This window comes from Tyto alba, unplaced genomic scaffold, assembly GCF_018691265.1.
Source record: "Tyto alba isolate M040663 unplaced genomic scaffold, T.alba_DEE_v4.0 Super-Scaffold_29, whole genome shotgun sequence".
Lineage (NCBI taxonomy): Eukaryota > Metazoa > Chordata > Aves > Strigiformes > Tytonidae > Tyto > Tyto alba.
Window position 1 is genome coordinate 12,116,302 of NW_024881303.1, and position 14,938 is coordinate 12,131,239.

A 14,938-nucleotide genomic window follows, 5' to 3' on the forward strand; every position below is an offset into this window, starting at 1 on the left:
GGCGGATTCTCACAGTTTCTGTGCACCAAATTCAGCCTGAGTGTGGCCACTCATTCCCCCCACCCCATGATCTTCTGCATTCAGCACTCTCCCTGGAAATGTTTGAGCTGTTGGAAGGATGGGGGACTTGGCAGATCTTCACGGTTCAGGTCCCATCTGAGAGTACAGACGTCTGCATGTGTCAAATCTTTTTCCTTCATACCCATGCAGGACCACTGAACTCTTTTCACATGAGTCACAGCCTCGGGAGCTGCCCTGGAGCACTGACACTTTGCCGGCGTGTTTGGCTCTGTGCTCCCCAACCAAGCTCTTAGGAATTTAGTGCTGTGTCTAATTTCCAAGGGTATCCACAGCTTTCTGCATGTGAAAGTATGAGGCATGCTCTTAGAGACTGCTTGAGCTAGTAGAGCACGGGTGCTTCTTGAAACCACGTGGGTCGTGGGTGAATTCGGTTCACTGCCTGCTTTCTGGGGAAGGATTGCCACTGGCTACATGTGCACTGAAATAGCTGAGATACAGCTATCCAGTTGTTGATTAATAAAAGCTTAATATTGCAAGAAAGTGATCACAGATAAGTACTATGTCCCTGCTGAACAAGTGTGTGTCCATGGGAAGGCAGGATTTCTGACAGTGCCCTAGAAGGTGCTAGGGAACAGTAAAGGATTCACTACCTATTATTTTAAGTTCTTATTGTACCCTAGGACGTAGGTTCAGATCTATGAAATTTGTGCCACCAGTCCTTCATACCAGTAAAAAGGAGATCTGATTCTGGTCTGCTACCTGAGCACATCCCCATCTCTAGATAAGGGATATAAAGTCACTACCCAAAGCTGCGCATTGATCTGTCCTTAGGTAAAATTCCTGCACTGAGTTGTGCTCTCTGCTGTAATGTTCCTGATAACTGTATCCTTTCTATACCCATGCAGAGCTTTGGCTCCATAAAAGCTGAATTCTGGGCCCAAAATTACCTAGACTTGAAGGGAAATGTGCTCCTAATGATTTTTTTCCCACTGAACGGATAGGAAGCTCTATTAAACCATTTTCCCAGCCCAAGTAGCACACGCTTGATTGGCACTTCTGCAAAAAAAAAAAAGGGATCTGAATGTGAAATCCTCATTTCTTTAGCAGCATCATTCACACGTAGGAGCTGCCATATGGCTGTGCTGTCCTGGGCCAGCCCATTGCAGGGAGTGGGGAAAGTGGCACGCGATGCACTGGAGGCCACGGGCTCGCCCACGGTGCATGGGCCAAAGGAGGCAAATCCCACCTCCTCCCCGCTTCAGGACACGCTATCAGCAAATGGCTCCCGCCTCTGCACGTCAACCCTGCCCCTGGGCTACAAGCAAGAGGGAGTTTGTCAGTTCTCAGTGAGGTCTGGAGGGAGAGCTGCTGCACTGCATCGACGATGCCGATGGGCTTGGCGGAGGTAGGATGTCAGAGCCTGGATTAGGAGCAGAGCAGCTGGAAGGGGATGGGCAGGGGCCAGGGGTTCGGTGAAGTGGGGTAGAATTTAACAGCTGCAGAAACGGCAAGGAGCTGGTTTCCCTCTTGTCAGAGCCCAGGGAGCTTGTTGTGCCTCCTGAAACGCTGGGGCGTGCGAGCTGAGCGCAGTGCTGGCACTGCAGAGGGAAGCAGGGTTGTCTTCTGGAGGCAGCTGAAGAAGCAGGCAGGGGTTTTAGGCTGGTGACTGGGAGTTTTCAGGCTGCTGCAGGGAAATCTGCAGTATCCAGTGTCTTGTTCCCTGCCTAACAGATGAAGGTCATCAGCATGAATTCAGACACTGCCGTTTACATTTTGGTCGATTACAGAAACTAGATCCTTTTTTACCAGTCCCCACTGTCTGCACGTGGAGATACCTACTTCAGTCACAGTAAAAGTGCTGCTGCCTTCTTTAGCCTTGCCTCAGCCTTCCCTGCTGCCCTCGCCTGTGATGTTTGCTATTTTTATCCTCCGTAAAGACAGTGCAATCAACTCCCTCTGTTACCAAAAGAGCTCTGATGGATAATTTAATAGCAAACACTTAGATGGTTATTGGTGCAGGGAGGTTTTTTTACTGACAGAGAGAAGCTGAACAGGCAAAGGTTGCGCTGTACTTCTGAAATCTCCTGAAAATAGCAATATGGAAAACCCACAGGGGGAAAAACTCTCCAGAAGCATCAAATGCCAAAAGAGCCCTGTGGATCAGGGGGGAAAGAGAGGCTCCTTAGAAAGGGGGCTATTCACCCCTTATGCCCCAGCCTTGTGTCACCCTGCAAAATGGGCTGGCTTCTGGTGTTGTCAAACAAAACACAAAGCAGCTATTCAGATTGTCAATGAGTCAAAAAAATGAGGCCGTGCTTTTGGCTGCCTTTAATTACACCAACTACTGTTGGGCCAAAAAAGGAGTAAACAGGTCTACTTTCTCCACTGGAGGAAAGACACAATTTCTTTGAAGAAGCTCTCCCGATATTAGAGGTCATCTGTTTTGCTTTTTCTTCAACACAGGATCTACTTCTCCCTGTGTTGCTGGAGGAAGGGTGCTCATGATGTCCTGCAGATTATAGTAAATGCATTCTCTTTGATTCTCTTTGGACCCATATGGCTAGCAGCATGAAGCATCCTATAACAGTTTGTTTCCTGGATATATCAATAAAAAAAAATACCTTGGCAAAAACAATTATGACACGACAAACACTGACCATGTCCTGTCTGAACAGCTGTGTTGAAATAATTATGCCCAGAGGTGGGTTAGAATCCTCCCTCAGTCCAAAACCCTTCTGGCTTTGAGATTTTGTCATACCACTATGATAAAGGAAAAGTCTTTCTTTTATTTTGAGACATTTCAATAAGATCCTCAGCTCATGTGACGTCCACCTACATCAGCTAACAGTGTGGCTTGTCAGTGGGAAATCCTATTTAAACCTAGGATGGATCATCGCCCTGGAAAAAGGGAAATGTAACCCCATTTTTAAAAAGGGAGAAAAGGAAGACCTGGGGAACTACAGGCCAGTCAGTCCCACCTCTGTGCCCAGCAAGATCATGGAGTGGATCCTCCTGGAAACTATGCTAGAGCACATGGGAAATAAGGAGGTGACTAGTGACAGCCAACATGGCTTCACTAAGGGCAAATTGTGCCTGATGAATTTCGTGGCCTTCTGTGATGGGGTTACAGCACTGGTGGATAAGGGACGAGCAATTGACATCATCTACCCGGACTTGTGCAAAGAATTTGACACTGTCCCGCACAACATCCTTGTCTCTAAATTGGAGAGACATGGATTTGATGATGGGCCATTCAGTGGATAAGGAATTGACTGGATGGTTGCACTCAAAGAATTGTAGTCAACAGCTCAATGTCCAAGTGGAGAGCAGTGACAAGTGGTGTTCCTCAGGGGTTGGTGTTGGGACTGGCACTGGTTAACATCCTTGTCGGCAACATGGACAGGGGGATTGAGGGCACCCCCAGCAAGTTGGCCAACGACACCAAGCTGTGCGGTGTGGTGACACGCTGGGGGGCAGGGATGCCATCCAGGGGGACCTGGACAGGCTGGAGAGGTGGACCCGGGCAAACTTCATGAATTTCAACAAGACCAAGTGCAAGGTCCTTCACATGGGTTGGGGCAATCCCCAGCACAAATCCAGGCTGGGCGAGGAGTTGAATGAGAGCAGCCCTGAGGAGAAGGACGTGGCGGTGCTGGTGGATGGAAAACTGACTATGAGCCATCAATGTGCACTCACAGCCCAGAAAGCCAAACGTGTCCTGGGCTGCATCAAGAGGAGTGTGGCCAGCAGGTTGAGGGAGGGGATTCTCCCCCTCTGCTCCGCTCTCGTGAGGCCCCACCTGCAGTGCTGGGTCCAGCTCTGGGGTCCCCAACATAAGAAGGACACGGAGCTGCTCGAGTGGGTCCAAAGGAGGCCACAAAGATGATCAGAGGGCTGGTGCACTTCCCTTATGAGGACAGGCTGAGACATTTGGGGGTTGTTTGGCATAGAGAAGAGAAAGCTCTGGGCAGACCTTATAGCGGCCTTCCAGAGGAAAGCTGGAGAGGGACTTTTTACAAGGGCATATAGTGATAGGACAAGGGGTAATCTCTTTAAACTGAAGGAGGGTAGATTTAATTTAAATGTAAGGAAAAAATTCTTCCCTGTGCAGGGGGTGAGGCACTGACCCAGGGTGCCCAGAGCAGCTGTGGCTGCCCCCTCCCTGGAAGGGTTCAAGGCCAGGTTGGACGGGGCTGGGAGCCCCCTGGGCTGGGGGAAGGGGGCCCTGCCCGGGGCAGGGGGGGTTGGAACTAGATGATCTTTATGGTCCCTTCCAGCCCAAAGCATTCTATGATCAAAGCAGCATGAAGAGAAGACCCATATTGGACCTCTCTGTCCATCTTCCTGATACACTGGGCATAGTTTCTTGTCCCTGGTCCTTTGTAGGGGGTCAGCACGAGGGAGACACCAGGGATTTCCCTCAGCATTGATGGGTGCCAGTCTTAGGGCCATGGGAAATTTGTTCCCTTTCTCTTGGGTGTGCTGAGAAGCAGAGACTGGTGGGACATAAGCATTAATGCTGAGCTGGAGCATTCACATTCTACCCCCGTTTATCACTTTAATCTTACATTAATATACCCCAGCCTTGAGGCATACAGTATCCGGCCTTTGCTCATATTTTGCTAGAGCCCAGCAACAGGACTTCTATTTTGTCTGGTGGGCCTCATTTCAAAGATGCCTGGTCCCCGGAGAAGCAGCTGACATTCTCTCTTTCTTCATTTCATCCTGCCAGCTGTCTTCTCATTTCTGTCTTTTAGACCTGTTTTTGTTCCTGGGCAGAAATACTTATGCAGGTCAGCACTGAACTTTCATTCAGCAGCAAGCTAAATAATTTTTCAATGGCATGTTAGCCTATTTTAATCCCTGCATAAATTCATTCTCCTATAACCTGGATACATTTAATTTAATGTCAACAGTGAATCACATCAAGAAAATAAATGACAGAAGAGTTAAAAAATAAAATCCCAAACCTTTTCTTTCAGCTTTCTCAGAGAGACATTGTGAAGCATATGGAGGATGCAGAAATATACCATCACCTTGGTGACTTTTTCAGGCCAGCAGAGATGTTCCTCAGTACCTGCTATTTTAGTTCCTAACTAAGTCTCGGCTGTCACTATAAAGATAAATTTTCTACCTTTTTCTGGGAGCTGCTGATGTGGGGAATAAGAAGCAGGGTTGCAGAATCAAACCTTGTGTCTCCCAAACCAACAGGGAATGCTGCGATGATTCTCATAGTCTGGCAGTTCACCAACACCAACAGGATTTCCCCAGTATGAATGTCAACCAAAAAAGCCTTCTTCCTGGCTAAAAACACCCCTCCCAGGGACATCTTCATCTCTGCTTCCCCAAGGTCCCAGTTACAACCATGTGAGAAACCCTCCTCTCTTTTCCCTTCGCTCGCAGCCGTGTCTTTGCAGTGTGGGTGGAATTGCTGTTTTGTAGGTAGCAGTGCCCCGGGGCTTCATTTTGTGAATTGCACTACAGCAGCCACCTCTTCTTATCTGCCAATCAAGGTATTCTCCGACTAGTCACTTTATAATCTACCATATAATGCTTTATAATCTACTGTGGGGTAGACTTTTGCCAAAATATTGCTTGGTTTATATGATATAAAAACATACTAAACTCACTTAATCTAGAATGCATGCAGTTTCCAAAACTTCCTGTCCTCTCTGTGTCCTCTGTTTACGAAAATTGCAGCTCTTCCTCCTGCAGATTGCTCTTGCAAGCTTCCTCTTCCAGCTAACAGGACTTTATTTCATTCTTCTACCTTTTCCTTCTTTGACTGAAAGTTGCTACCAGCTTCTCCTGAAGGCAAGAGCAAAGCTGTGATGGACTTCAGCAGGTGAAAGGCTGGTTTTTCAGCTAGCACGTTCATCCACCAGAAATGAGAAGAACAGCATCACCTCCGTGGGATGTGAGAGCATATTTGAAATACATTATCCACCATAAAAACGAGGCCGTCCAGCAGCACAGCTGCAGCCAGAGCACTCACTCAGCGACAGATCGAGTTACCAGAATTCAGACTTTTGGGTTACCAGACTTAGCCTGAGCGTGGCTAAATTGTCAAGAAGACTTTAAACATTAGCCCTGGAAACACTGAGGAAAGTATCATATTTTGAAAATAATGTTGTTATGCCAAATAAGCTTGCTTGGCGCCAGCAAGTGAGAGAGCCACATGGGAGGGTTTGGTTGCTGCAAATATAATGTCATCGGGGTGCATTTTTATGTCCTGACTAGTTGGGAAAATTTTGCAAGAGTGCTGATAGCAGCATTTTGTTGGACACAGCTCCTGCAGAGCTGCTCCTGGGGTGCCTCCCCCACTTCTGTGCAGGACTGTAACTCCCTGAGCACCATGGCTGAGGGTTCGACCCAATGCACCTTATTAGCACTGGGACGAACAATGCTTTAGAGATGTGTATTTCCTCCAACACCGTTGATCAGTAAAATCGCTCAAGCCCTTCATATACGTATGGGCTTGCCCCAGTGGCATCAGCAACTGTGGTCAACTGGTCCCATCCGTCCCCACCTGCTGCATTAGTCCCACAACGTGACACAGCCGTGGCGGGGTAAGCCCCGGTGTCAAAGGCCTGGGCTGCAGCTGCTGCAGACCCAGATGCCCCCAGATCTCAGGTATCAGTCAGGGATTTCGTTGAGGTAAAGAGATACATTGACTGAATTCCTTGCCCCTCATTCCTCCCTTTTGTTCCGTTGGTATTTCTTCTTCCTCACATTCTGAGGAAGCCTCTGCTCTGCTGGGAGACCTGCAGGACATGGAGCAGACAAACAGGCAGCGAATGGCCCAGAATTTCCTGAGACTGCCATTATTTTGTAGATTATTCCTACCAGGAGGGTTTGTGAGGAGTGAGGTGTGTGGGCATGGCGAGCCCACAGCAGAGGGCAGTGCGCTATGAAAAATCCATTTACAGGCCGCAGACATTTTGAGCACGGGAATCGTGAAATTACAGGGCCTGACAGGGCAACCTGGAGTTTCTTTAATAGCCCTCTATTCCCTGGCCGAGAAGCAGCACTTGCAGTGAGGAGTGCTTGTGCACAAATGACACCGCACGAAACCGACTGTTTTATATCTGTCTCAAACACATGCTTGATTTTGAGGTTAAAGAAAATTATCAAAAGATCTTTCAATCCATGCATGTGTTTTCTCAGATGTATCTAGTGTCTTCAGCTATTTCTAGAAAGGAAATTTAAAGGACCAAGGCACCTCCACAGAATCCTGAAGAGGGAGCCCTCAGCAATCTGCCTGTCTTTATCAACCATCATTCGGGGAATCGTACCCCAAGAGGGGCCATTTTAATTAAAACTTGCAACTATTGCCAGCCCTTCCACTCAACTCCAGCGTCAGCCCTTTTCCTGTGTTTACTGCAGACACATCCTGCCCAGAGCTCTATCCAAACACAACAGCATCTTGCAAATAAACACATGGTGATGGCAAGGTCCAAGCCTTCCCTCCTCCCTGTTTGCAAACCACCGCCCCACCGCCGCGTCCCGGGGTGTGATGGCCATGCTGTGCCGGGGACGGCTGCCCTGTTCGGGAGGGAGCGGGGACAGGTGGCCTTGGCAAGCTGAGCTACAGCTCACTGCTGCAATTTAAGCAAACTCAGGGCTTTGCTGAAGGTCTGCTGTTGCCATTTAGGGTAAAAAGTGGATATTTTCTCATTGTTTTGGACCATGTTTTCACTGGGGAGCTCAGCTGGAGGTGGTAAGGATCTCTCCAAACCCCCTCACTCTCCATCTCCTCTTGCCTGCCTCCAGCACGCGAAGGTCTCAAGGGGACACCACAAATGAACCTCCACTCTGCTCCCTGCAAGTATCAGGGGAGTGAGAAGATTTTTCCCAGTTAATCTGTATCTATTTACTTGCTTAGACTTGTAATAGGTGCATGAGAGTGAGACTGCTCTTGCTGGTCCCTCCCTTCCCACCCAGGACGCGTCGACCTCTGCTTGTTCTCCTGTTGGTGACATCTCCATGGAAACCACAGAAGTGGCATTCAGGGTAGAAAGGGTTTGGAAAGGATTGCAGGTCCTTGAAGAAGCCTTTCATACCATAGGTTTTCTCTCCCACATGCCCAAAGGCCCCAGAGGCATTTTGGAGCTGCCCAAACCAGGAGACCTTCATCCTTTAGGGGCCTCACAATGTTGGCCCTGTGTTTTGCTTTCTGTTTTCATGATCTCTGCTCTCTGGCTTATCCTCTGATCCCTTTCTCCTCCTCCCTCTGACGTGCCTCTCTGGCTTTCCCAAGCACCATGCCAAGACGCTAATTACATTCCTCATGCTCCTGTATTCCCATTAATGGCTGAGGACTTGGACCTGTTCCTCCTTCCTTTTCTCCTCCTGGAGTACCTGTCCCTGGCCCAGGAGACAGTCCTGCCCTGGGCAAAGAGCCCGTGCTGAGGGTACCACATGGTACGTGGCAGGACTCCAAAATCTGAATGAGCAGAGAGGAGACAGCCTGTGTGTTCCCCAAACACACATGTGAAGGGTGGGACACATCACCCCAAGGTTACACAGGTTCAAGAAGCAATTAGACAAACTCACTGAAGGCAAATATGCCCAGGGCTATTAAACACACAGACATCACCCCTAAATCAGGACGTCCCTAAACTGTGGGTTGGAGGAAGCTGGGTGAGTGTTCTGTGGAAAGAGCACGTATTTTCGCTCTGCTCATAGCTCTTCCCCTTGTTGCACCAGCAGGTGCTCTCCAAAGTCAGAAAAGTCGTATAAGACCATTCATTCTCTTCTACAGGAGTCTCTTTCAAAACATGCCCTGCTGTATCCCCACTTGCTTGCTTCCACATTTCCAAAATCAGGGGGGATAATCTTCCACTGCAGGGAGCGAGGAACCGGCTTCACCTTGCGAATGGCGTACCAAAGGCTTAGCTGGCAAGAGAGCGCACGCAGCCGGCTGCCTGTCCTTCTGCCCGTGGGTGCAGGATGCCTCATTTTGGCACCAGCAGTCCTCTCCTTTCACCAGTCGTATCCAAAAAGGCATTTTTGAGCTTCCACAGTGCCGTGCTGGAAGCTGTGCAGGACTTGACGGGAAGCTCCCCCAGGCAATCTCAGTTCTCAGCATTGCTGCTCGGCCCGATGCTGTTCATCCGAGGGATGCTGCCGCCGCTGCTGCTCATCTTGCCCACGGGCAGCCTCTCTCCTCTGTGGGTTGGGACTCTGACCCATATTCACACTCACTGTCTCCTTCGGCTCTCAGGTCCCAGCTTTGGGGTGCCATGGGGTTCCTGTGCCTCCTCCTGACTGTGCACCCTCAGAGGAGCAGGTCTGGGTCCCTAATTGTGACTATATAGGGGAGGGGGCAGCCCTGGGAGAAGTCTCACTGCATCACACCAGTCCCCCAAGACAAGTTGCACCAGATCTGTTTAAAGCGATAGTCACCCGACGGCTGTGCAACATCGTTCCCAGCAAAGGCTCGGGAAGCTCTTGTGCAAAGCTGACCTAATTTACAGCTTTCAGTGCTATTCTAGTAGGTTTGGATGTAGTGAAAAGGAACCTGGCATCTATCCTCATTTAATACCCATCTCAGCCTGACTTTGAAATGTCCTACTGAAAGTACAGCCAAGGGAAACTTTTTTTTTTTTTTAACAAACAGCCAAGGGGGAGTAAAAAGCAAGGAAGAGGGATTGAGAAAGAAGCAAACAAACAGCTACAAACGATTTGGGGACTGCAAATAGCTTGATGAATAATATTTTTCCCTGGAAATCAAGTGTCTGGAAACACTTGCCTGACCCAATATGCAAATCTGTCCTGGGAAGGGATGGGGCAGGCAGGATTTCTTGTACTCAGTGCTGGGCTGTTGCAGGGAGGGAGGCAAGCCTCATTGGGTGGGCACAGTCAGCGGCTCTTTGGCACAGCCAGAGGTGTCTGTGTGTGCCACTGATGAGCAGGCTACAACAAATGAGGTCAGGTCATCTTGGTGAAAATTGAAGGGATGCTTTGAGGGGAAAGGGGAGGCACGTGGTTGTTGGGGGGGCCAGCACTGGCCCGAGAGAGCTCAGATCACCTTGCAGGGGAAAGCCTCCCTGTGCCCACAGATAAATGCAGATGGGCATGGGGGCTGCAGGGGCAGACAGGGACCCCTTGCAGCCCCACCTGGGGAACGTGAACCTTTTCCTATGAACTGCAAAAAGCCTCTAACCCCACGGCACAGCTGCTGCTGGTGCTGTGCCGTGAGCACACATCTTGCAGCACACGAAAGGTGGGTGCTCCACTCCATCTACCCTGCCAGGGCAGCTCTGACCAGCCCAGTCGGGAAGGTGCTGCTGCAAACACACCTCTGTTTACAAAGCATTCATGAATAATGGCCCTGACATTGCGCTGAGGGAGGCAACAGATCCTGGCGAATGCAAAGGGCATTTTGCTCACGCCCTTGCCCTTGTCAGCCCATGGCGTGGAAGGACCTTTGCTGCTGGGTCCCTGCTGCAGAGGAAGGACCATTGCTTCTGCTGGCCCTTGCGGTGTTTACTGGGGAAGGCAGCTGGTGGATCTTGTCCCCCCTGTTCCCAGGAGCCCAACACAAGAGATGTGACAAGGACTAGTTTTTTTACTAGGTGGTTTCTCATGCGGTTTTCCAAGGCAGAGAGGTCCAAAATCAGAGTGACTTCTGAGAGTAGAGGTTATTAGGTTCCAATAACACATAAAATATCACTAGATACTTCCTCATCACCAGTGCACATGCTTACCTGTGAACAGCATTCCCGGGGCACAGTGTTTTACAGTGGCTGCCTAACTGGTGTCAGTCGGTGGTGCAAGGGGGCTGGCATGCTGGCCTGGCATGGTAGGTAAAACACACAAAAAATGTGTCCCGGCAGAGGTGTTTGCACAAAACTGACATTTTTGCCCTCAGAGTCCAGATACACATGGTTATACCGCTGTTTAGTCAATGCTCTCACTGTGCTGTTTCAGCTCCCTTCCAGGGGTCGATCTGCTCCCGATGGCTCATCTTACTCTGAAGACTTTTTCCTCATTTCTTACAGGAACATTCTTTTCTTCTTCGCATGGTTCTGTTTTGACTTCCTCCCCTTTGCACTCCATGGATAACTTTGTGAGTGCTTTTATATGGATTTATTGCCCCTCTTCATGGCACGTCACTTAGAGATCACAGCTGTGTCTTCTTTCTGTTTTCGTATGACACATCATCACATTTTCTGCGCTTTTCATGATTATTTTGGGGGTTGTTCCCATGTATGTTACAGTGGGTCCACCAGGCTGCCTCTGGTGGAAATCGCTCAGAGCATCTCCCCAGCATCAACACCCCTTTAAAATATTTGGCAGTGGAGCGTTAAGATCACTAAGATAGCTCCCAGAGTGGTGATACATCTTGTCAGTCTCACATGAGATGCCAGTACATTGATCTTGAGTACAAGGTGCCAGCGCTTGAATTAAAACTAATTGCTGTAGCACATTGGTGCCTGGAATGAGCCTGATAAAGCTGAGGCCAGCAGAGACCATCATCAGATCAGCAAATTGCTGGGGTGCAGCTTGCTGACCTCTCTGCAGTTGGTTCATTCCTCCTCTGCCACAAGGAGCAATTGCAAAACTTTTAAAGATTGAGGACTGAGGTTCACTCTTTAGTATATTCATGTGACTGGCATAAATTTTGAAGGTTGAATCCTTCAATGCTTAGGTGCATCTTGCTGAGGTACCTATGAGACTAAGTCCACAACAGTTGTGCTGCCCAGCATACAGCTGCAGTGGGTAGATTCAATGCTCTTACTAGAGCCTCTGCCCTTTGGTCTGCAAATTTCCATGTAGCAAAACCCACCCCTTAAGCTACAGAAAGTTGGACTTGTGCCCCTTTCTCAGCTGGTTCAATTGCATTGTTCTTCATTTGTCTAGGATGGACTTTTTAGCTTTAATTACTGATCACGCAGCTAAGCCTGAAGGCTCTGTAGTATAACATTAAATGGAAAAGTCTCTCAATAATTGCAGTGAAATTGATAATATGAGGGTCAGTTTTAACACAAGCTTAAATTTTAGCCACATTTGCTTTGAAGCCTGGCCAACACAAAAGGGAACCAAGCCTGTTTGAGTTCAGGTGTGTCTTCTGTTCTGTGGTAGGACAAACAAATGACAGAGCTCAGAATCCCCAGGTGCAACAAGGGCTTGGTTCTCTTGATACTGCAGGGAAGAAGCTGAAAATCTGACTCTGAGCTTTGCAGCACACGTGTTGCTGAACCTGGGAATGTTTGCCTGGATGTAGCTGTGTGGAATGGGTCCGTGTGAGGTTTGCAGCATGGCCTGAGCTGTATTTGCAGCATAGGATGAGATTTGCAGCACAGGCTACAAGGCTAGTAACTGACCTACTGCATGACCATTCCACATGTCTCTTCTTAGCCTGGGGCAGATTTATAACTCCATCAAATTAGCTACATCAGGACAGAGATCTCCAAACCCAAGCATATTTCTAGTGACGTATGGGATAGCTGTTACTGGAAGGGGTGTTTCTTCCACCATCTTCTCCCCTTGCTGCTTTCACTTTCCCTCTTGTGACAGTAGGGTGAGGAGGTTCAAGGAGATGGACAATCAGAAAACTAATCCCACAAAGAAAGAGAGGATAGCTTGCTGGTTCTTCCACAAAGCTGGAGAAGTCCCAGTGCTTCATTGTAGGGGAGGGGAGGTGGGATGACCATTTTCAGCTCTGCAGCCAGTTTAGCTGTATTGCCCCGGTGCTTTCGTTTAATCTTCACTGCTTTGTCCCCCTCCCAGAGACATTCCTGTCATTTTGTGCATGCTACCAAAATACAGAGAGGCAGTATTCACAAGGCAGAAAACAGGTAGCATCAAATGACTTTAGAAAACAGATTAGGGTTTTTAGAGCATGTGCTGTGATAGGAATCTTCTTCACCTGCTATCGGGAAGAAGATACTTCAGCAGCTGTGGATATAAATAGTACTTATCAGGCAGTGAAAAGGAAACAAAGGTTTGGGTAATTAGAAGAAGAAATGTCTAGGGGAAGATGATTTTTTTTAAAGGGCAAGTAAATCAGCTCCCATGCAGCTGGTGAAGGAAGGAGATGCCTGACAGCATGGTACCGAATAGCCGGGTCCAAGAAGGGTCATTTGGTAAAGGTCAGGTAAGAGCAGGGGCTGGAAACTTGTCCATATATTGGACCAAAAAAATCAGAAGTAAAGAAAGATGATCATGACTTTAATAACTAAGCTGTGATTTCTCTGATTAAAGAACCAGACTTTCAATATTTTTCAGCTAAAGTCGATGATGGCATTGCTATTCGTTTCACAAACAGCATTTTTCTTGTACCTTCACCTTCCAGAGATGGGCAGAGGACAATACCAAAATGTAATTTGTCTGATGAATTTAATTCCTTTTGATTTCTTAATTCTAAATAAAAGGTCTTGGGGGTGACTTCAATGCCAGCAGGCCTTTGCAGTGTACAAAGATCCCTGGCAATGGCAGTCTTGTACTCAAGATGAGGTTGGGAACAGGGCAGGGTGCAGGTGATAGAGAGGTGCTGTGCTGCATCTGTTCAACAAAATGGTCTTGAGTACACAGGCCCCCAAAAAGGTTCACATGAACAGGAAGCGGGCAGTGAAACCAATGGAGCTACACTCATGTAAATCAACTGAGTCCCAGGTTATTAATTCAGCATAAACCCCGTGACCAGTCATTTGTTTGACTGTGTTCAGGTTGACTGTACTTACCTCAGTTCTACCCGATCTACCAGTTTTGTCCCTGTTGAAAGAGCGGCCAGGAAATATTTTACTGGAAAAAGGGAAATGTGGAAATATATAGCTCTCACTCAAGCAGTGTGAAGCTCAGTTTACCATATGCAGGCTTACATTTGGCTTACATGTTGCTCAGATAAATGGTGTGCGTTGCTTGAAATGTCAGCAAGGTCACCCAAGGGTGCTAAATGTAACTGGCAGGAGAGCTAATATTGCAAAGCCAGGCTGTTACCTCTGCTGTCGCTGCAGCCCAGAGGTATGGATTTCTGTACTCCAGCTGTGCTAGCACTTCGTGGCGATGTGCATGCTGCTCCTCAGCGAGGAAAATGGTAATATAGCTGCATAGATTACTTACCTGCAAATATACCTCTCATGATGGAAATTGGGAGGGGTGAAACGATGTTGATCGTATGAGAGCAAGTGAGCAAATGCAAATATCTGTCTGCATTAGTCTCTGGGGAAAAAAACCCACAAACATTCAGGGCTGACACAGCAGTGGGATTGTCAGTCACTTAGCCCTGTCCTGGTTTGGCTAAAACAATTTACTTTCAGCTTCTTTGGTTTTAACGACAATGAAGGACAAATTGCAGCTGCATCATGTGAAAAACAATTACTTAACCATGCTACAGTTTGTTTTGCGTTAACTTTCGGGAGGCCGGTGCCAAGTCTCCGAGATTATGGTGCATTTTGATATTCCACAGTGTAAGCAACATGAGGGAAATATAGATTCCTTGAGATATGGTGTGAAACCATGCTTAACTTCATAATGCCTCTTTCCCCTCCTCCCTGACCCTGCCATGCTTAGCATAACAGGGACAAGACAAAGCCAGCAAATAACAATGATGAGTTTCTCAAACCTTAATAAAGGAGGATTTTTAAGAAGTGGTGCCAGTGCCTGGCTTTTCAATGCGAGTCATGCTCCTGTCCACACTTGTCTCTTCGAAAAGCCCACCCTAAATCCTGCCCCCCCTCAACAAACAGCCCTGCCTATTTTCTGTTGCCCATGGAGCTGGGATTTCACTTTTTCCTGACCTGGGGACGCTGCTGTACGTACTCTGTGACAGTGAGCATGTTGTTCCCACTTGGCCAGCAATCGCCAGCCGAGCCCTCAGCCTCAGCTCCCTGAGACTGGTCTGATGTGTGCTGTGGAAAACGCTGGGGATCTCAGGGCTAGGATAAATTATGATCACTTTTTTTAGTAA

At 48.2% G+C, this 14,938-nt stretch overlaps 1 protein-coding gene across 1 annotated transcript in view; it reads left to right on the plus strand.

Moving 5' to 3' along the window:
- Positions 1-1,405: 1,405 nt before the first annotated feature.
- LOC122154005 overlaps positions 1,406-14,938 on the plus strand; it is a 32,769-nt gene continuing 19,236 nt past the window's right edge. The window contains exon 1 of the mRNA XM_042799008.1: positions 1,406-1,426. Within this exon, the coding sequence (XP_042654942.1) occupies positions 1,406-1,426 (21 nt within the window). The remainder of the gene's footprint in view (positions 1,427-14,938) is intronic.